The following is a 20,156-nucleotide window of genomic DNA, read 5'->3' on the forward strand; positions in this document are numbered from 1 at the left end:
CCTATATATAAAATAGTATAAGTTAAGAAATTCACCTAACCTAACCAGCCATCCAAAAGAGTAGGAAAAAAATGTAGCTAAGTACGTACATAAATATTGAATTTTCCGGTGAAACACCGTATAATAATCAACTATCAAGACGGTCGTAGTCGGTAGTATCATATTATAGTTCTATGGTAATTGAGGTCGTTATATAGTAGTAGATACCAGAGGGCGCTGTGCGCGTTTCCACATTATCTATGGTCCAAATCATGATAAAAATTGGAAACGATAACAATACATAACATATTCATATTTCCATATAGCGATAAGCGATAAACGAACGAGCTCTCTCCAATTCGAAAACTATCGCAAACATTTTATATTGCTAATATAATATTATGTCACTGGAATATGGTTGCTTGGTAGCTTTTAGAATATTATCCACTGTTTTCGTACAAAATGGCTATGTTCATCCTGACGAGTTTTTTCAAACTACCGAAATCATCACCGGTAAGTGATTTCCAGATAGTAAGTAGTAAGTGTCTTACTCTTGATGTTTTACGCCAAGGTTCTTAATATTTTGAAAAAAATAAAATGTTTTACAATCACACAGATATTATTTTAATATGATATTTACTCGCTTTAGCAATATTAAGTGTTAAGCTAAATATCTATTTCATGGTCATTCTCTTCATTAGAATTAAAGATGATTTACTTAATATTTTCTTTGTTTATATTAATTTGATTAGGCGCCATATTATTAAATGTTTAATATAATTTACAGGAAATCAAGTGTTTTATACAATTAATAATACTTGGTTTATACCTAATGTGCTTAAAATATATATTTTTATAGTAGGCAATAATTTAACTTGAAGATGGATTGAACATATTTATAAAACTATAATAAATCTATTATTTTTATACGAAACCAAACCAAGGGAAACATAGATTTTTGCAAAAAATAATATGAAAATAATAAATAAATATTTTAAATTTTAGGTGATGTCTTCGGAGTTGTACATGACCGCCCTTGGGAATTCAATAAAGATGCACCAGTTAGAAGTATAGGTTTACTATATGGAATTTTTGGCATGCCATTATATATTGCCAAATGGATTTTTAAATTATATAAAATTCCATGGAATCCTTTCCTATTGATGTTTGTTTTCCGATTAGTCACTTGTGCAGTGTCATTTGTAACTGATTATTCACTATATAAGTATGACAGTAGTATAATAACAACACATTTTGACTGTTCAAATATATATTTTTTAATTATAGAACTATATCATCGATTACACATTTTTCAGGATATGTAAAATACTCAAACTTAAGTCTAATAGATATTTGTTACTTCTTTCAAGTTCTTATGTTATAATTGTATTTGGTACAAAGACATTTACCAACTCTCTAGAATTGGCTTTGGTATCGCTCTTGTTGTGGAAAGTTGTTGACAGTATGACGGTTTCAGATAAAGTAAGATTATATTATATTATAGGTTGATAAACATTTTTTTAAAATGTATTTTGATTGTAGGTTATAGCTGCTGAAAACGAAATACGAAATATGTATGCATACCGTACATCAATAACAGATAAAGTAGTCATGAGCCGTAAGCTACGCCTATTACCTAGTCATCATTTTTCTCATTGTTTGGAAATCGGTACTATTTTAGCTGTTGGTACCTTCAATAGACCAACTTTTTTACTGTTTGCTGTTACCCCTATATTCTATTGGGTTTCCAGAGGATTTTCTAAGAACGATGACCGTTTTGTGAAAATATTCAATATACGTTTTATAGTATTATTTCTATGTACTCTACCTGGAGTATTTGCGTTTATACTCATTGATTCATTTTACTTTGAGCATATAACAGAAAACAAAGCCAGTTTGGTTGTAACACCTTTAAATTTTATTAAATATAATATAAAGCCATCAAACTTAGCTGAGCACGGTATCCATTTTCGAATGACTCATGCCATCATAAACACTCCATTGCTTTTCAATGTCTTAACTCTACTCTTTCTAGGACGTTTACAATTCAATTCTTTGATAAAAATGTAAGTATTTTAGTTTCACAAATAAAATGTCATAACGTTACAATTTATATTCCTATTAATTTACTAATGTATAAATATTATGTACTTTTACAGTATTTTAAATCACCATTACCATTTATTACCAAACATTTATGAAGTCAACACTTTGATGATGGCCAATGTGATCATTCCATTGTTTCTGTTATCGATTTTTCCACACCAAGAACCCAGATTCCTGTTACCTCTTTTATTACCAATTGTATTTTCCACTTCCAAGTATTTTTCTAGTCATTACTTGAAGGATTTAAAATGCTTACTTCCAATTTGGTGTTTCTCAAATATTATTGGATTTATATTTTATGGTTACCTGCACCAGGCTGGTGTTACTCCAATGATCTCACATTTATTTCAAGATATTAAACATGCATCTAATACCTATGTAATTCATAGTCATACATATTCTATACCTGTTGGATTGTTAATGGTTCCTCAACTTAACGAAAGTTTACTATACACGTAAGTTCACAATTTGTATTGCTTGAATAATTATTTATTTAAAAACATATTTTAGGAACCAACGCCACATCAAAGTATATGATCTTGGTTCTTCATTGGATCCTGATGTATTGTATGACACTGTGATGAATATTAGTAAACATATTACTTGTAAAGAAGAACTTGCAGTTTATTTTGCATTGTCTGGTCCTTTAATCAAGCAATTTGAATCATTTGGTAATGTGTCTAGTCTTAAATACACAAAAAATATTTTTTTTCCTCATTTGTCAATGGAATCGTTGAGTTTTTATTTCACATCTATGATAGATTTATTGTACCATGACAACAATATGCCTTCTTATATTAGTTTGACAGAACTTCGTGATATATTTTCGCTTGTACTTTATAAAATTACTATAAAGACTGAATAGCAATACAACGTTACATATTTATAATTTAATACAATGATGTTACTTATTAGTTATAACGGTTTTAATTTCTATAGTTTTAGATACATTTTCAACTTTCATATTTAATTATAATATAAAATTGAAACTATAAGATTATTTTACAAAGTGATTACTATTACCCTAAATTTAGGATAAAAAAAATGCAAGTTCATGTCATAAGTTTTTACTATCCAGTTTTTTTTATACTCTTTAAGAAAGATATTATTATCTTGGTAGTGATTAGAATCGACAAACTATTTTGCAGTTGTTGATGCTCTCCTCTCACCCAAATATTATTGACAAACGACAGAGTATTCTTGTATTATACCAATAATTGTCATATTATATTATAGATCATTTTTATTGAATATTTTCTGGAAAAAAATAGTTATTTTTAAATCTGACCAATATATAATAATATATTATTTAGGGCTTGAATTATACATTTAAATATATTTATAGTTTTTAACGTTTATGAAATGACAATATTATCAATTGAATGTAATAATAAGTTAAATATATTTTGACAACAAATACTATAATTAGTTTACAACTATAAAACATGTGCATTAAGTTGTATACACTATAAATTAATATTATTTTAATTCAACATGGCTTACTTAAATTTAGTATTTAGTTGTAAAAATCAATCCAATATTTCTGATGATTTATGGTATATTTACTAAAATATACCATATACTTATTTTATGTTTTATCTATAGACATTGAAAGGTACTTTTTTAGTGAAGACCATGTTAAAGTGTTAAAGTGCATTTTAGCCTTATATTATTTATACATTTAAGTCTATATTTATGGAGCTTTTAAATTACTTAATCCAGCCAGTAATTTTGTTAAAATAATAATTATTAAGGTGCTTCTCAACAAGTAGTTGAAGTTTCAGAAAACACCCTTAAAATCCTATATTTGCATAACATAGAAATAACTTTTATTTAAGCGAACTGCCTGACGGTTGAGTTGCTTACATGACACAGTGTAAACATTCAGACATAATTGTTACAAAATTCAAAATACAGATAAGATATTATACAATACAAACGATAAAAGTAAATTGCATAATATATAATATATAATAAGAAGTAACTTAAAATACTATTTTTTAAATATGGCAGTCTTGTTTAATAATAAAATAGTTTCCATTCACTAACATGAAAATTTAAAATCATTCTTTTAAGTTTATACACTAGGAAATGTACAGTATACTTAAATATTATTATTTTAAATAAATTTGAGTGTTATAAACATGTATTTACACAATTTAAACTTTTTGATATTATATCGTTACAGTAAAAATTGCACTGCACCAAAAGTAGTGGTAGGTAATAAGTAATTCACATTTATTTTAAGTTTAAAAATTATACAGGTTCTTGTTAACTTTTTTTTTATATTATATAGTGTGTTAATTTGAATTAGTATAGGTACATGTTTTAAAATGTAATTAAGACTTTTCATACTTATTTTACCTGGATGAAATACATGCAATTTATTTTAGCTTAAAATTTTGTATGTTAATATTATTGTGATCAATAGGTTATGATAATTGTATTTAAAACAATAATATTATAGATAAAATAGTTGACAAAATAAATTTTTTTATTAGTTTTTTGGAAATATTATTAATCCAATTTTATTTGTATGTGATATTTTTTTTTCAAATTCTCAATTGTGCAATATTTATTCTTAAGCTTTAGGTAGGTATCTTAATTTTGGTCACTAATAATTTAGTATTTACTATGTTTCATAAATACAATTTTATGTTTATTTAATTGATTGTATATTTAATAAATAAAACAATGCATTGAAAAATAATCTTGTTTTCTTTTGAAATAAAAAAATAATAATAATATATTATCAAACTATTTTATTCATTATGTAAATACATAATTTAGTTATTCATAATATGAACATAATAATATATAAATCGATTAATTTGGAAACCATGCCAAACATATTTTAGAATTAAAAATATGAGCCTTACATTGTTATATTTATTTAAAATTGCAAAGATTTCCAATTACTTTTGTGATTTTTTATATTGATTAGTAGAATATCTTTAGATTCAAAATTCATTAAATTTGTAACGCGTAATTTTGATATTGGTTCACCAAGTAAAGCTTTAGAGCACTGTAATAAACATTTGTTTCTATATATTGAATTATTGTGTGCATCTTGTTCATATAATATAAGTCTTCCATTAGCCAAAGTACTTAACCATTGAATAAGATATCCACACATGATAGGAGTCATTTGTATACCTTAAAGTACAAGTTTTTTTTTTTTTTAAATATAAAATTATTATTATTATTTTTTAAATATATACCGTTTATGTTATTATTTATATTAGAGTAAAACTTTGAGGACACAATTATCAATTCAGGATTATATTCATAAGCAATTGGTAAAATCAGATGTTGCACCATTGTTGTAAATTCTGCTTCATTCAATATTTTCTAAGGAACAAAAATATGTTAGTAAATTATTAAGTAATATATTATAGCCCCTTATTGGTTACTACTTTTGACCATGAAATATTGATGTGATTGTTTCCATTTATAGCTTTTGAGCTATTTAATAAGCTATGCATTGAAATAACTAATATTTGGTCATTAGAGTATATTTGTGTAACATTTTCATTCAGTTCAATTATTAATATTCTGAAACATAAATATCATACTAATTGTTATAGATGTATAATTTATATATTTAAAAAAATTGGTATGGTCTTATAATAATTTATTTATTGTCATTACCATAGACCTATAAACTTAATTTATAGATATATGGCCATTACCTTTTCAAGTAATATTTTTTTATGGCATAGTTGGCACCGATTATGGAAGTATTTAAAGAACATGAGACATCATTTTTACTTAAGTTTGAAATTGATGATACAAATATCCCAGATTTAATTTCATTTGAAAATATTGAATCAATAATCTGATAACATTATTATTTAATATTATGAAATGTGAATTAAATTGATAAATATTTACAACCTGCAATAGTGGTCCAACAGAAAAAGAAAATGTATGAAACATAGGATTATCTTGAATGAATTCATTATTATTTTTGATAGTACACTTTTCTTCGTCAATATATTTCTGTTTATTCAATATTTCTTTGATGTACTCGAATGAATAAACTATATTAAATTCTTCAATTGTAAATTGGCGTTCCTGTATACAATAATTACAATGTTATTTACAATTTTAAAGAACTTATTTTTATACTAATCATAAGTTTCTAAAAATTACTTACAAATCCCAGTTCTGTTTTCTAGGCATAAAAGTCCCCACACACAGCTGCGGTGGCGGTGAATTGCTGTACGACACATTTCACCGCTCACCGTGTGGGTGAAGCCAAGACAATATAATTTAACGCCACCACCTCCCCTGCAGTGTGTGGGGACCTTAATAGTATATAATATTATATATTTTATTAGATTGACAACATTAATACATATATATTTTTTTATTAATCAATTATAAAATTACATTATTTTGGTATATAATAAATTACAAAGAACTAAGAAGTAAGTGTATGAGTATACTGTATTACTGCTAGTTAAAAAAATATTAAATAAGAGTTAATTTTAATTTGTTACAGTATTCTAGTTGTGATTTAAATACTTTATAGTTTGAATACATTTAAATTACCTACCTTATATATTTTTAAAGAGCAAGTAATTATTTTAGTCAATTGCAATTTAAACATATTACCTTTAAGACATGTAAATTTCCAATTTTTGATTTTAAATATTGATAGATATCGCTATTTTTAAAATTGCTGTTTGAAAGCTCAATCACTTTGGATATTAATCCAACTCTAATTTTTGGATTGAATAGGTTGGTCTCTTTTCAAACAGTAAAATTTATAAAGTATTGTTAAATCAAAATATATTGCATAGTATAGATAGTAACCTGTAATAATATTGTTTAATATTATATCAAAATCTGTAGTATCAATTTTTGGATACATATTTCTTGTCTGATATATCTCTGGCTTTTCATCAAAGAAATTGTAATGAATTTTTGGAAGATTTTCTTTGTAAAAAATATTATACTTGAAGCAATCCCAATAATGTCTATGAGCATAAATCACGTTACCAATGGTTTCCATTACACTATAATAATATGTATTATTTTAATAGTATAAAGTGATCCATTCAACTAAATACATACTTAAAATACAATTTTAAAGTTGTTAAAACACAATCAATTTCTCATACCAACTGTAATAAGCAACAATAATGAAGGTACATCTAGTCACTAGATTCTAGTGGTTTGATTTAAAAAAATTAAAGATTTTTGATTTGGTAGAGAGAATTTTACTTTGAATTGGTTGGAGTATATTACATTCAATATTTTCAATAGTTTTGAATTTATTAAATAGAAAAAATTATAAAATTAAAAATGGTTATTTCCTTCAAGAATTTAGTAAAATTGAAAAAGTACTCCAACCGATGCAAAGTAATCTTGTTTATACATTCAAACAACTTGACATTTTTCAAATAGAACCTCTGGAAGTACCTACTTCCATTTTTGTCAAGCGTATATATTGGTTTCACTTCCATTTAGGTTTGAATATTTTTTTATCTTATGTCTAAATTACATGTGCATGCGCGTGCGTAGCATAATATGTATGATGGGGGTGATGGACGATGGTTGGGGAATACACACATACTAATGATTATTTACCACGTACTCAAAGACAAGCTAAGACTGCAAGAAACAAAAAATTCACCTTAACGCAACTCCTTAAAGAGGACATGTTTACATGAGCCTTTAAGATATTTTGAAAATGTTTTTGTATTGAAATATTTTTTAACAGAATTTTTACAAAAAAAAGTAATTTGAATAAGATTTTGAAGTTATTGAGAGTGGAGAAAAATATCAAGGAGTACCATTTGCTACGTTAAGGATCTCAAACTATTTGTTCAAATCAGATTTTGGTTTTGTATATTTTACCTTTTACACGGTTGTTTTAATGACCCAATGACTGGACATGGATCTCCCAGTAATGCTCTTAATGTCAATGCTGCACTTTCAGCCAAACTCTTCAAGTAGTACCCTCCCTAAACATATTTGTCTAAAGAAGTTTAATTTTAGGTATAGAAAATATGCTGAGCTTACACATACCTCCAGTATGGCAACTACTCTACCACAGCTAAGACTCATCAGTTTATGTGTCATGTGAGCATAACACGCTGGAGTAACCAACATTTCACCCTAGCATGGTGGATTTAAATAGTTTAGGCATTAAAAGTACAACATTTGTGCATATTAATTTTGCTAATAAAATAAATAGGCACCTACTTTGGGATCTCCAATAGCTGAATCATATCCACTTGAAACAATTATGAGATCTGGAGAAAACTTTTAATAAATTGAAATAAATTATTATTTAGCTATGGTACCTATGATTAGTATTTGTTATCACGGTTTTTAGTTTTTTTTACTTCTATGAATTACCTCAGTTGCTAAAGGAATTAATAAGTAATGTATTATAGCCATATAATCTTCATTTTTCATTCCAGTGTCATTTAGTGGAACATTCACATTGAAACCAGTACCACTACCATTGCCTACATGATCAAAATCACTTTCTCTTAAATTTGGCCAAAATTGTCCATGCTCATAACGATGAATAGAAAAATATAACACTCTAATTGAAAATGTTTTATACGCTATAGTCATAAATCATAATTAACTAAACTGTGCATAAATACTAAATATAGACCTTGGGTCTTCATAAAACATTTGTTGAGTAGCCTGACCATGGTGAATATCCCAGTCGACAATAAGAATTTTTTGGATAGCTGTTTTATCTAATAAATATTGAGTAGCTATTGCAACATTGTTGATAAAACAATAACCACTGTATTCAGATTCCATGGCATGGTGTCCAGGAGGTCTAATAATTATTAAAATCCAAATTCATTATAATATGCATGTTATAATTTCTTTTGTAAACATTTTTATGAACACATACCGAACAAAGGCCATTCCATTTTGTATACGGTCATCTACAACTGCTTTGACTAGTTCAATTGAACTACCTGCTGCAAGGAGGGATTGTCTGTAAGTCGACTATAAGCATATAAAATAATATAGGTACTTATAGTATAATATTATAATACATTTATCTTATAATTTAAATAGGTACCTATTTAAAATTAAATTATATTTTTGTAGCTTTGAAATATATAATATATAATTTACAAAAATAATTATGTATACAACATATTATTCCACTTAATTCGAACAATTTTTTGACAGAACAATAATTTATTTTTAAAAAATATTTAAATATTAAAAGGTATCTAATGTATCTATATTTATAACTTTTCTATTATTTATAATAATATTATCTTTATGAATGTTGATATTGGACAATAGGGTATAATATAACTTTCCCCGATATACTGCTCAATCAATTTGAAAAAGACAAAGATAGAAAACTTGGCATGGCTTTCTTTTTTAAAATGTAATTATTATTTGTGTAAAATAAATTTAGGTTAGCTTAATAAAAAAAAAATTTTTTTTTATTTAACTATTATTTTTTCAAATACCTAATTAAAAAATTAAAAAATTAATTTTTAACCAACATACATTATGCACATATATTGAGTCATATCTTGAAGACAATTTTTCCAATTGTTCATCATTGTACTGCTCTGTACTTTCTAATAAATCAATATGTTTAACCGTATGTTTAGACAGTAATTCTTCTTTGGTGGCTTGTCGTGATGATATTTTAATGCACCGATCGATCAATCCCAATGAATTACATCTGTATCAATAAAATAGTTTGCATTAGTAAGTACCTAACTAGTTATAATTCAGTATTTTAACTATACATACAAATTTTTTTAAATATGTTTTACTCTTGTGAAACAGACTTACCGGTCTAGTACAGATGTATATCGCTGTGGATTCTCTGAGTAGTTTTCGTCCCATAAACATTTGTGTGTGATGAAGTTATCGTCATAGACGACTCCAGTCATGATGTTGTAGTTAGGAATGTATGTACACAAAACACAACAATAGACCACTATAATAGAGATAAATCAAAGTTGAAATCTAGAAATCTGAAATTTGCAGTAAAGCACAAATGTTGGTACCTATTTCCTCTAAAAAAATATTTTGTAGTAGGTACCTCTAGGTATATTGTATAAATTAAATTAAAAACCTAAAACAGTACCATTACATAAGGCGATTGATAGGTATTTTGATTTTTGATACATATTACATACTATGCATACCTATTATCATTGATTATAATATAATATAATAATAATATAATATGTAATCAATGCTATTGTGTAATAGAATTATATAATTCATGTGAATACTGATACTCATTATAATAATATTATAGTTCAATTTATTTTAACCTTGATACTGAGGTGTCTGCCTGCAAATTGCAATCGCTATCGCCTCGATGCAGTGGTTTCAATCTTTTTATATACCCGTAACATACTAAACTCGGTTCTCACTGTTATTCTCAGTCTGCAAATTTTCACGTACCACTACGACCGTAACTTAATAACATTATTTATTTTTTTTTGCTTTTCAAAAATGTATGCGGGTTATTTTACATGTATGGAATTTTATTTTAATAAGAACAACATTGTGGCAAGCATCAATGCACATAAAGAGAATTAATTTTAATATTATGTAAAATTACTAAAATTATTATTTTTATCATTACCCATTGTAGATTATAAATAAAAAATTTCTTTACTTCGATGAGACGTCTAGTTGGTATATTGTGTTATTTTGAACGATCAACGAACGATGACGTCAATATCGGGCCAGTGGCGTATTAACAGTGGGGGGGGGGGGTCCCTAAATAGATCCCCCCCTTGAACTTTTTTTTGTAAAGTTAAGTTTTTCATTTTCTGTATTTCTTAATATGATATTACTTTTAAGTGTGTCTGTTTACTGAATGTTCTAGCCGTGGTAATTGTACCGCTCTGATATACCTACTATACGCCACTAGTCGTTCGCGGCATATATTATGTTGGACAACGAAAGCATACCTCTATGGTAATGGTAGTATGGTGTACTGTATTTTTACTTTTCTGAGAATTATTTTTCACGCACGAGTGTTTATAATAAATCCGATAAACAGTCGATAAATAAAACGAAATTACCACGAAGACCGTAGATTTACCATAGGGCGTGGGTTTATTTTTAGTGACTGAAAAAATTTTATTCACCTCTGCAGGATTACATGCTTTAGATGTTTGTGATAAAGAGTTTTATACAAATATTCATGAACTCTAGAAAATATTTTGTACCTTGCCTGTTTCAACTGCTACACCTGAACGATGTTTCTCAAGTTTCTATTAAGTACCTATTAAGTCTTACCTAATAAATAGTATGACAGAAGTAAATATTTATTATTTTATCAATTTTCCTATCTAATATTGAATAATAATTATAAATGAAGTAGTAATTACTAATTATTATATACTTTGTTTATTAGAACCGACTTAATGTGTTGGCTTTATTGGTCAGTACAATAATCATGCCATATGAGGTTATCGATGAACCGAGTATCCAAAAAAATAGAAAACAGGATTTTGTATTATAATTATTTTTTTTTGTTTATCGTATTAAACACGGGATTGGCGCTAGTTGCTAGTATGAATTTATAATAAATGCTATTATGTAGGTACTATAAAATATTTTGTGTTAATTCTTATTTCGCCTTGATCCACACTAACCTCAATAGGTAACAAGTTAGGGGATTATAAAAATGTATATTATGTATGTATTTATGGGTTTATTTAACGGGCACGGTGCCAAGGAGGGAAACGTTGGGCTCTAGCCCCCCCCCCTCACCCGATTTCGATTTCGGTTTTGGTTATCGGTATTTATTTTTTCCGATTTTGATATCGGTATTTATTTTTTCCGATTTCGTTTTTGAAAAATTGTCCTCCCGTTGGGGCATACTTGTTATCATTGCAAAACGTGGTATTGCCAATATTACATTTTTCTTCAAAACGTGGTATTGCCGGCAATAATGCGTTTTGCATCAACAGAAATTGCAACAACGTCAAAACGTGCTATTGCCATTACCTTTTCAAAACCTGCAATCATAGGCGGTGATTGGGGGGTGCTTGGGGGGGGGGGCTTAGCCCACCCAAAAAGATTGAAAGCCCCCCAAAATGATTAAACATTTTTCATAGTATAAAGTATTAAAATAGGTAATTTTACAACGATTGACAAAATCTTGGCACTTTACAAAATATTTTTTTTTCCCGAAATGTTGTCAAAATAAATGTTAATATAATAATTATTATACATTTATACCTAACCCTTTGTGCAGTCACAGAAAGACATTGAAAAAACTGGTAGTGTAATGGCACAGGTTTCTTATCAACATAAGCTACTTATTGAAAGTAATCGTAGATATATAAGAACTTTGTGTGAAGTGACACTGTTTTTGTGCAGACAAGGCCTAGCATTTAGAGGCCACAATAAAGCTCCCAGCTCCATGAATCAAGGTATGAAGTGGATAGTATTTTTTTTTATTAATAATTAAATTAAACTAATAATTGTATTTAGGAAATTTTAAAGAAGACTGTAATATGATATCATTGATTATAAATACTAGTATTTATAATCAATGATGATATCTAAATGATATCCTGAATTTGCCCAGAAATATAAAGAGAAAACGAAATACTAGCCATGGAGTTCAAGATGAGATTAATAGATTAATATTTGTGCAGGTTTATCATAAAAGATCCCATAATACAAGAAGTTGAAGCACAAGTATTCTGCAAGAAAAATTTAATAACTCTTCAATATTATACTTTGAAAAAGATATCAATATCAGTATCCGTATTGATATATTTGCTTATAAAAATAGGTTTATTGTACTAAAATAATAAAATAATTATTGTATTATAAATTTATAAATTAATGAATTTTAAAGTGCATACTATTATATAGTTAGTAATTCGTATTTGTAGTTTTGTAATTTAGTAATTTAGTAGTTGATGCGTACTGAAGAGTGAAGGTATTATTGATATTAAAGTGGGGGTGTGGCTTATTTTGCAAAGAAACATTAAAGCCCCCCCCCCTAAAATTTGATCAAACCTCCGCCTATGTCTGCAATACCACGTTTTGGCCTGTAAACACTTTTTTAAAGTATTAAAACTAAGTTTTAAACTCAAAATAGATTTATTTTGACATCGCCAATCGTTTTTTTCATTTTTTACATTTGATAAAACCAATGACAAGTGTTAATTTATGTCACAAAACGTTATATAATTTTTCTTAATTTGTGAAAATTTTGACTTTTGGCAATACCACGTTTTGTATTTTCACCCTTCAATTATGAATGTGGCACTTGTGATGATTGTGCGCCATTTTACTAGCTCGTATTGTTGACATAGACCTATTAAGAAATCTTCTTAATAGGTCTATGATTATTGACCATTTTAAATTAAAGCTGTTTGATAACTGAGTACAAAATTAATTGGTTTGCTGAGCTGTTGCCGATGGAATATGCAACAGCACAGCGCCCAGCGGTTCGCCTGTCCGGCGGGCGGAAATTGTATTTTAAATAAATTATCCGATGCAGCGTCATTTATAATAATTAATCAATTTTTGTTCTTCATCATTTTGGGAATTCAACATTTTTTAAATCAGCAACAATAATTCTATATTTTTTCTCCTTAATTTTCAAGGCAGTCACCGCCTCCTTTGCCACCTCGCGAAAACCGCCACTGAGTTTCACCAAAAAGGCAAAAAACAAAATAATTTTTTCAAAAACTGGTTTTGTGTAAGAATCTGAGTTTTTTCGTTTAATTTTTTGACACTAGGTAACTCCGAGATAACCTACTTTTAAGTTTTGATCCACTAAACCAACTACATTAACTTTGCTGTAAGAAAAGATGCTGAAGTAGAAAATCGAAGCATTTTTAAATTTTAAAATTAAAATCTATAAAACTTTATTGCCCCAAAAGATGATCACCAAAGAAAAAAACATTATTTTAAAATCAATATACTTATCACTCCTCTCAGAATTTAATAGTTATAATATTAATATCAATAATGATGATACAATTTAAAGGAAAAGAGAAAAATATGAAATAAAAATAAAATTAAGATATAATTGTAATGTGCGTAATAGGGATAATTATTACAATAGTTACATAGTATAAAACTAGAATATTTAATATGATAATATAATAATAAGTTATAAAAGCTGGAAAAAAAAATAATTTTTATTATCCCCATCATATGTACATTTTATTGTTTGTTATTCATTAAATGCTCGGAAAATCATTAAAAATTAAAAATATTATTGGTCCTGTAAAATAGTTACCTAGTTAAAAACACATATATATTGAGAGTTAACAAAAACCTACCTAACAATATAATACGAATGAAGTTAATATAATATTGAATTAGACAATTCAATTTTTCATAAAATAATTAGACAATATGTTGAAACGTTTCGCTATTTAACTAAATAGGCTGCCTTTATTAGGTTATCCAAAAACGGGTTTTCATTGTCTGGAATCTTCGAACTACAGAAGGAATATGCCGGTAATTTGGGAAGGGAACCTGCAAAATAAATTGGTATTAGATTTGTTGATTGTGTGTATTAGATTGCCCTATAACAAACTCGTAGATCTCGATTGTAGAAATATATGAAGAGCAAATTTTACTGCAAACCATTTATTTTATTCAACAGATCAATTTTAATTATTTTTTCAATTAAAATAGTTATTTGAATTTTTTATCATCATTAACCAAAAAATAATTTTAATAAATCTTACTTTTTTTTTCTTCCGAGGCTGAAAAATGTTATCAAAAAGAATTTAAAATAAAAATTTTTCACAATTTTTTGTGGTTTTTCTAGATTTATTCACTAACCGATGGGAGGGGAATGGGAGTGGTACGCGACACAATCCCGAGTGGGACGCGACACTCGAAGAATTTGTAGCAATAATCAAAAGAATTCAAATTGAATTAATATCTAAACATGTACCGAAGAACAAATATAGTATTATAAATAAGATAAAACTGCTCGCAACTGACCAACTAGCAAGCAGTTGGATGGTGAAACTTAATAAATCATTAAAAGTATGAATGCATGTTTTTTGTTTATTTTAATTATACTAAAATATCTTTTTCAATTAGGGAGTCGAAGAAAATTACGGTCCGGCCATGCAAACAGTCAAAGAAGACGGTAATTTTATAAATAATAATAATAATAATAATAATAAATATACTTTATAATCAGGTGAACGATGAATACGATGGACCCGCCCCGGCCAGAGACGAAACAAAAAATTTAAAAGTAAAGAAAGTTTATAATCATTTGTAACCTTGAATATAATGGTATTAATTTTTTAGGATTTTTTCAAGACATATAATTCAGCGATGACATCAATAGAACCCGACAATATAGCAGACGAAAACAATTGTTTTTCTCAATATTTGTTTTGATATATACAATTTGTATAATATTTAAAATATAAAAAAATCTTTTTTCCCTATATCATATATTATATGTTTTTACTCCCACCCATAAAATGGGCGGGACCATCTTGAGATTAACGATTAACCTATCTAAATACACTTTTACTCCAACCCCATTAATACTCCTATCCCCGGTATTAGCGCCCCGGTATCACACCACATGACAAGACAGTCGTGTGTCTTCAGTCAAACGAGTCGTGTGTGCCTTATTACTAATTCATTTCGAGACAGTCGTGAACGTACCTAACAAAAATGGCTAATAATCTGATCGGTTGTACTACATTTTTTGTTGATAGCAATATTTTTATAAATATAGAATTAGATCCTGATTTTTTGTTAAATTGCGTTATATGCGTCTCAAATAACTCGCAGTGTGTTAAAATGAGTGTTGAATTATATAAATCTCTAAATATAGCTCTTAACCACATACATTTTTTACTACCATCTCATTTACTGTTGGATGAGTTTAAATTGATATCAATAGAAGAATACAACGGTGACAACGTTCTCTCGATAAAGTGTTTGCAACAGGATCAAAATGTGCAATTAACTAAAGAGAATGTTGCAAGGATCTTGCAATTAAGTGATGCCATGGAAGATGTCATTCAGATGAAAAATATATACACACGGTCTACTGCATTAAATCAGGCCTGTTAAATTTCAATGTATCTAGGAAAGGAAATGCCGTTACCCAAAGATACAAAAATAAGTGATGTTGAAGATTATTTGACCCGTATCGATGTCCAAGAATTGAAAGAACAACTTCCGTTCACTGGTCTTTGTTTAATAGCAGATTTGAAGATTAAAGCAGTCAAACAATTGGAAATTGGGGTGGTTATCTTCTTCGATCGAAACTAAGGTAACACGATTTTATTTTTACAATTTTTTTTAGCCTGAAGTCAACAGGCTGACGACGAGGGCATTCCTAGCACGTAAAAGGGCAAAAGCAACCAGCAGATTAAGTTTTCATTTATAATATTTTAATATGTAATTTTCATATTGTTGTCAATAATTTATAAAACTTTATATTTAAAAATACAATCTTGTATTATTTTTTATTATGCCATTATTTTTGTATTAAAACATAATGTAATATTTTATTGTAATATGACATTTTATTATATAATAAAAAGAAAAAACATGATATTTAAAAAAAAAGTATTTTTATTTTACAAACTATTTACAATTTCCTTACATCACCATGAAATGGATTATAAGTTATTATTTGGTCGTGTAAGATGAGACAATAAGCTGCAGTCTTTTCAGGTATGGTAATATCAGTCTCAAATTTAATACGTAGGTACGGTTGACGAATTCACATTGTCGTTTTGATGCGATAGATCGACAACGATGATTGGTACATGGTTTTGATAAATATCTTTTGACAGTAACGGCTCGCAGTAGTCTCTTTCGTAGTACGATTTTTGGAAATCTGTGTACGCTTTATACATTAACGAAGTTTGTTTGTTTTGGAAGTCTGCTCGGAAATCTTCGTACGGATACGCTTCAGAATTTAAGTATACCTTAAGATTTTTCAATCTACAGTGGTCGAATCGACCGGCATCGAGTGTTATATTATTTTTTTGATCTGTTTGAAATCCAATCAATACAAATCTAGGTTTTTCGAGTAAATTGCTAGACTTTACAGTCCACGAATGTGAAGTATTTTTAGGTAGCACTGGATATTCACAGAGATCCCAGGTTCTGAACGCGGGCGATAACGTTTTACGAGAATCCAATATTTTTAACAGTTTTAACTTTTCTTTATCACTAACTTTGATGATAGGCATCTTCCATAATATCTTAGTCAGTTCGACTGTATTTTTTTGTTTTTCTCAGAGTTATCAGTAACGTGTAATGTGTCAAAATCGGTTGACTAGTGATTCAAAATCAATTGTTGATTTCAATTAAGTAATATTAATTTTTTGTAATCTTCAAAAAATCCAAATAGATGTTTCAGTAGAACGCAGCCGGTAAACACATTGTTGGTCATGAAATTTTTATTATTATCGTTACTACCCAACGACCACCCCCCAAGCCGCATTCTCCAGCGTGTTCAAGTCGTCTGGAGTATATGAACAGTAACCTTTCAAACAAGACGAAATTCCGGGTGATTTTATTTTCTGTACTTCTACGCCGTTTATCTCGTATCACATTTCGGAGAATAAAAACGCCAATCCATTATTCGAAAAACTAACGTCTCAACTGCATCTGTAGGTTTATTTACTTTTCCCTCGATGTACAGATAACTCTCACACGGAAAAGTGTAAGAATCCATGTTTAAAACACTTATCCTAACTTCATCGTTATTAGAAAAAGACATGTTTGAATATGGGGTGAACGAATGATAATTCTTTTGTGTTATTTTACACTCGTCGACATAGCCGGCTGCTACGTCTAAATACGAGTCATCCATGATTAATTATTATATATTATTTAAATTATTTTTCGTGAGTTTGGTTTCGGGTTTTTTCAGTTTGGATGTTGACTTCTTGACTGTAGGTACAATACTGATGGGTTTTTTGATTGTAGCTCTTTTTATATTGATGTTAAATTTGAGCGCAATACCCACGCGTAATATGCAAGCGAATCGTAATTGGTTCGCCGCGTAGATTTATTAGACAATCGTTCTGATCTTTTAATACGATATTTACTCTAGATATTGAAGTCGTGTTGAGACCATAAAAAACTGGATGTCTAGGTACCTTGACGATTTTATAGCCTGGTGGAACAGTTGGATAGAGTTCGTATATGATCTGGCTCGGTGCTCCGTCACAAAATGAACAAGTAATCAAGTTGCACTCTACTATTGATTTTAATTATTTTGACTGTACTTTCAGATTCATGATTAAGACCCGTAGTGTATACAACATTTCCGAAACCCAACAATTTTGCTATGATATTATCGACGCCCAAGTCCACATCATGACTACACGAGAGCGTACACTTTAATGTGGTATTGTTTGCTTTAAATTCAAACCAATCGACATATTCGAGCACATTTTTTTGTATAAAAGACTCTAAATTATCAAATTCATAAGACCCCGTAGGTATGATAACGTAATCATTTTGACCTATGATATTTCGGAAACCGATAGTATTGCAACCGGGTTCGATGTTTGGTATAGAATTATTTGTCTGTAAGCTCAAAAGACATATTTGTACTGTGTTTTCTACTTCTAGTGGTGGAAAAATATCGCATGGCCATTTACTCGAGTTCCCGTTTAACGTCAACGTGTACATGATAAAAAATTTAAACACAAGTGTCCGCAGTTTGTAGTATTATATTTCTGATCTCTGTTGTAATTGAAATTAATGTCACAGCCGTGAAAATATTTTTGATCTTCTAATGGAGGTTGTAAATTTCCAAAACTGTCGTAATAATAGACTTGATTTCCGATTTTTTCATACGCTACCCAGTGAGTGTCTGTACCGCTTTCCGAATCCAAGTTAACAATCGCTGATTCTATTCAGATATCCTGACAGATATCCTGTCTCTAGTAAACACGCCGATGAAATGAGGTATTTTCATTAAACGGGCTATTTTTATAAGTTCGTAATCGTACAGTGCTCTTCTGGGTAACGTAGATATTAGTTTTTTTTCGCTTTTCTGCCTCCACCTCTTTTAAATGGAATGAGATATAGACCCGAACTGATTTTGTAGGAGTTGCTCTTATACGAAGCAAGATACAACCCACCGCCCAAATGCGTTGGTGTGTTTCTTTTAAATTCATTAGCCAACTTAACGACGTTGGAAACACCGCCAGTTAGAACTCCCAAGGCCGATAGACTAGCAAAAATCGGAATAAGTGGCAACACGCCGCCTTTTTTTGGGACAGTTATTATTCTAGGAACTTTTGTCTTTTTATTTTTGAATGTTTTTCATGCGACGGCTACACATTTTTTACTTAATATCATTAGGTTTTTTTCACAAATATTTTTCTTTATAGCGTTTTTAACTGCTTTGATGGCCGCTTTAAACCCACATCCAGCCCTGATTTTACGTTTTGCTTTCATGGCCGTAGTCACGCCCCAAGCTACTGCTTTTTCTTTTAGACTAGAATCTTTTGCCTGTACGCATGCGCGAATATATGTATTGTAAACGTATAGGCTCGGAGGATGTGGAGGATCAGGGGGGGTCATATGATCAGAAGGATCATAAGGATCATATGATCACAATGATCAGAGGGATCAGTGTTTTCGATCGGCTATTATATCCTACTTGTTACCGTGTATAGAAAATACGAATATACACAACCAGTGAAAATTTCATTTGTATACGTTCATTTATTTTAAAGTTACACCTAAAACCAAAACTCCCGTTTTTCCTTAATTGTTATGTTGTTTTTCCCGGCGCTTTTGAAAACTATTGAGAATATGACCTCCCGTATGCACTAACTAGATTCACTTTCCCATCAAACAAGATACTATTGAAAAAAATCGAAGCAGTTTTATTAGCCCCAACGGTGGTGACATACACGGAAATAAAAATTTAAAAATAAAAAAATCACGTGTCACGTCATTGTAAAATCGGTAACCGGCCAAAATAGCGAAAAAAAATAGCGAATAGAAGAATAGCGAATTAAAAATATCGAAAATAAAAATAACGAAACTTAGTTATAGCGAAAAATAATATATCGAATGTTTAGGGGAAAACT

The 20,156-nt window shown here is 28.9% G+C and overlaps 4 protein-coding genes and 1 pseudogene across 7 annotated transcripts; 3 read left to right on the plus strand and 2 right to left on the minus strand.

Moving 5' to 3' along the window:
- The first annotated feature begins 66 nt into the window (after positions 1-66).
- Positions 67-3,706, plus strand: LOC132949902 (GPI mannosyltransferase 4-like). The gene is made up of 6 exons (XM_061021025.1): positions 67-492; positions 985-1,204; positions 1,296-1,461; positions 1,522-2,045; positions 2,139-2,540; positions 2,596-3,706. Exons 1-6 carry the CDS (start codon positions 381-383, stop codon positions 2,948-2,950), a joined length of 1,779 nt encoding a protein of 592 aa, XP_060877008.1. The 5' UTR covers positions 67-380; the 3' UTR covers positions 2,951-3,706.
- Positions 3,707-4,618: 912 nt separating this feature from the next.
- On the minus strand, positions 4,619-10,745 carry LOC132949900 (histone deacetylase 6-like). Of its 4 annotated transcripts, none has more exons than XM_061021022.1 (16): positions 10,700-10,737; positions 9,892-10,039; positions 9,598-9,778; positions 8,978-9,075; positions 8,726-8,899; positions 8,458-8,650; positions 8,302-8,361; positions 8,125-8,214; positions 7,954-8,060; positions 6,907-7,109; positions 6,706-6,839; positions 5,983-6,162; positions 5,778-5,923; positions 5,502-5,640; positions 5,307-5,436; positions 4,619-5,241 (listed from the first exon to the last, which is right to left on the minus strand). In XM_061021022.1, the coding sequence occupies exons 1-16, from the start codon at positions 10,701-10,703 to the stop codon at positions 4,979-4,981; spliced, it is 2,250 nt and encodes a 749-aa protein (XP_060877005.1). In that variant the 5' UTR covers positions 10,704-10,737; the 3' UTR covers positions 4,619-4,978. The 4 variants fall into 4 exon arrangements, 3 of the variants coding, with proteins under 3 accessions (XP_060877005.1, XP_060877007.1, XP_060877006.1); XM_061021024.1 differs by lacking the exon at positions 10,700-10,737 and adding an exon at positions 10,383-10,627; XM_061021023.1 differs by lacking the exon at positions 10,700-10,737 and adding an exon at positions 10,110-10,320.
- On the plus strand, positions 9,705-15,425 carry LOC132949907 (uncharacterized). The gene is made up of 5 exons (XM_061021031.1): positions 9,705-9,804; positions 14,876-15,099; positions 15,157-15,205; positions 15,260-15,316; positions 15,373-15,425. The coding sequence occupies exons 1-4, from the start codon at positions 9,768-9,770 to the stop codon at positions 15,268-15,270; spliced, it is 321 nt and encodes a 106-aa protein (XP_060877014.1). The 5' UTR covers positions 9,705-9,767; the 3' UTR covers positions 15,271-15,316; positions 15,373-15,425.
- Positions 15,426-15,750: 325 nt separating this feature from the next.
- On the plus strand, positions 15,751-16,474 carry LOC132950341 (uncharacterized; annotated as a pseudogene).
- A 313-nt stretch (positions 16,475-16,787) lies between these two features.
- LOC132950654 (uncharacterized) lies at positions 16,788-17,288 on the minus strand. Its single transcript, XM_061022176.1, has one exon. It carries the CDS (start codon positions 17,286-17,288, stop codon positions 16,788-16,790), a length of 501 nt encoding a protein of 166 aa, XP_060878159.1.
- Between the last annotated feature and the right edge of the window lie 2,868 nt (positions 17,289-20,156).

Source organism: Metopolophium dirhodum, chromosome 8 (genome assembly GCF_019925205.1).
Source record: "Metopolophium dirhodum isolate CAU chromosome 8, ASM1992520v1, whole genome shotgun sequence".
NCBI lineage: Eukaryota > Metazoa > Arthropoda > Insecta > Hemiptera > Aphididae > Metopolophium > Metopolophium dirhodum.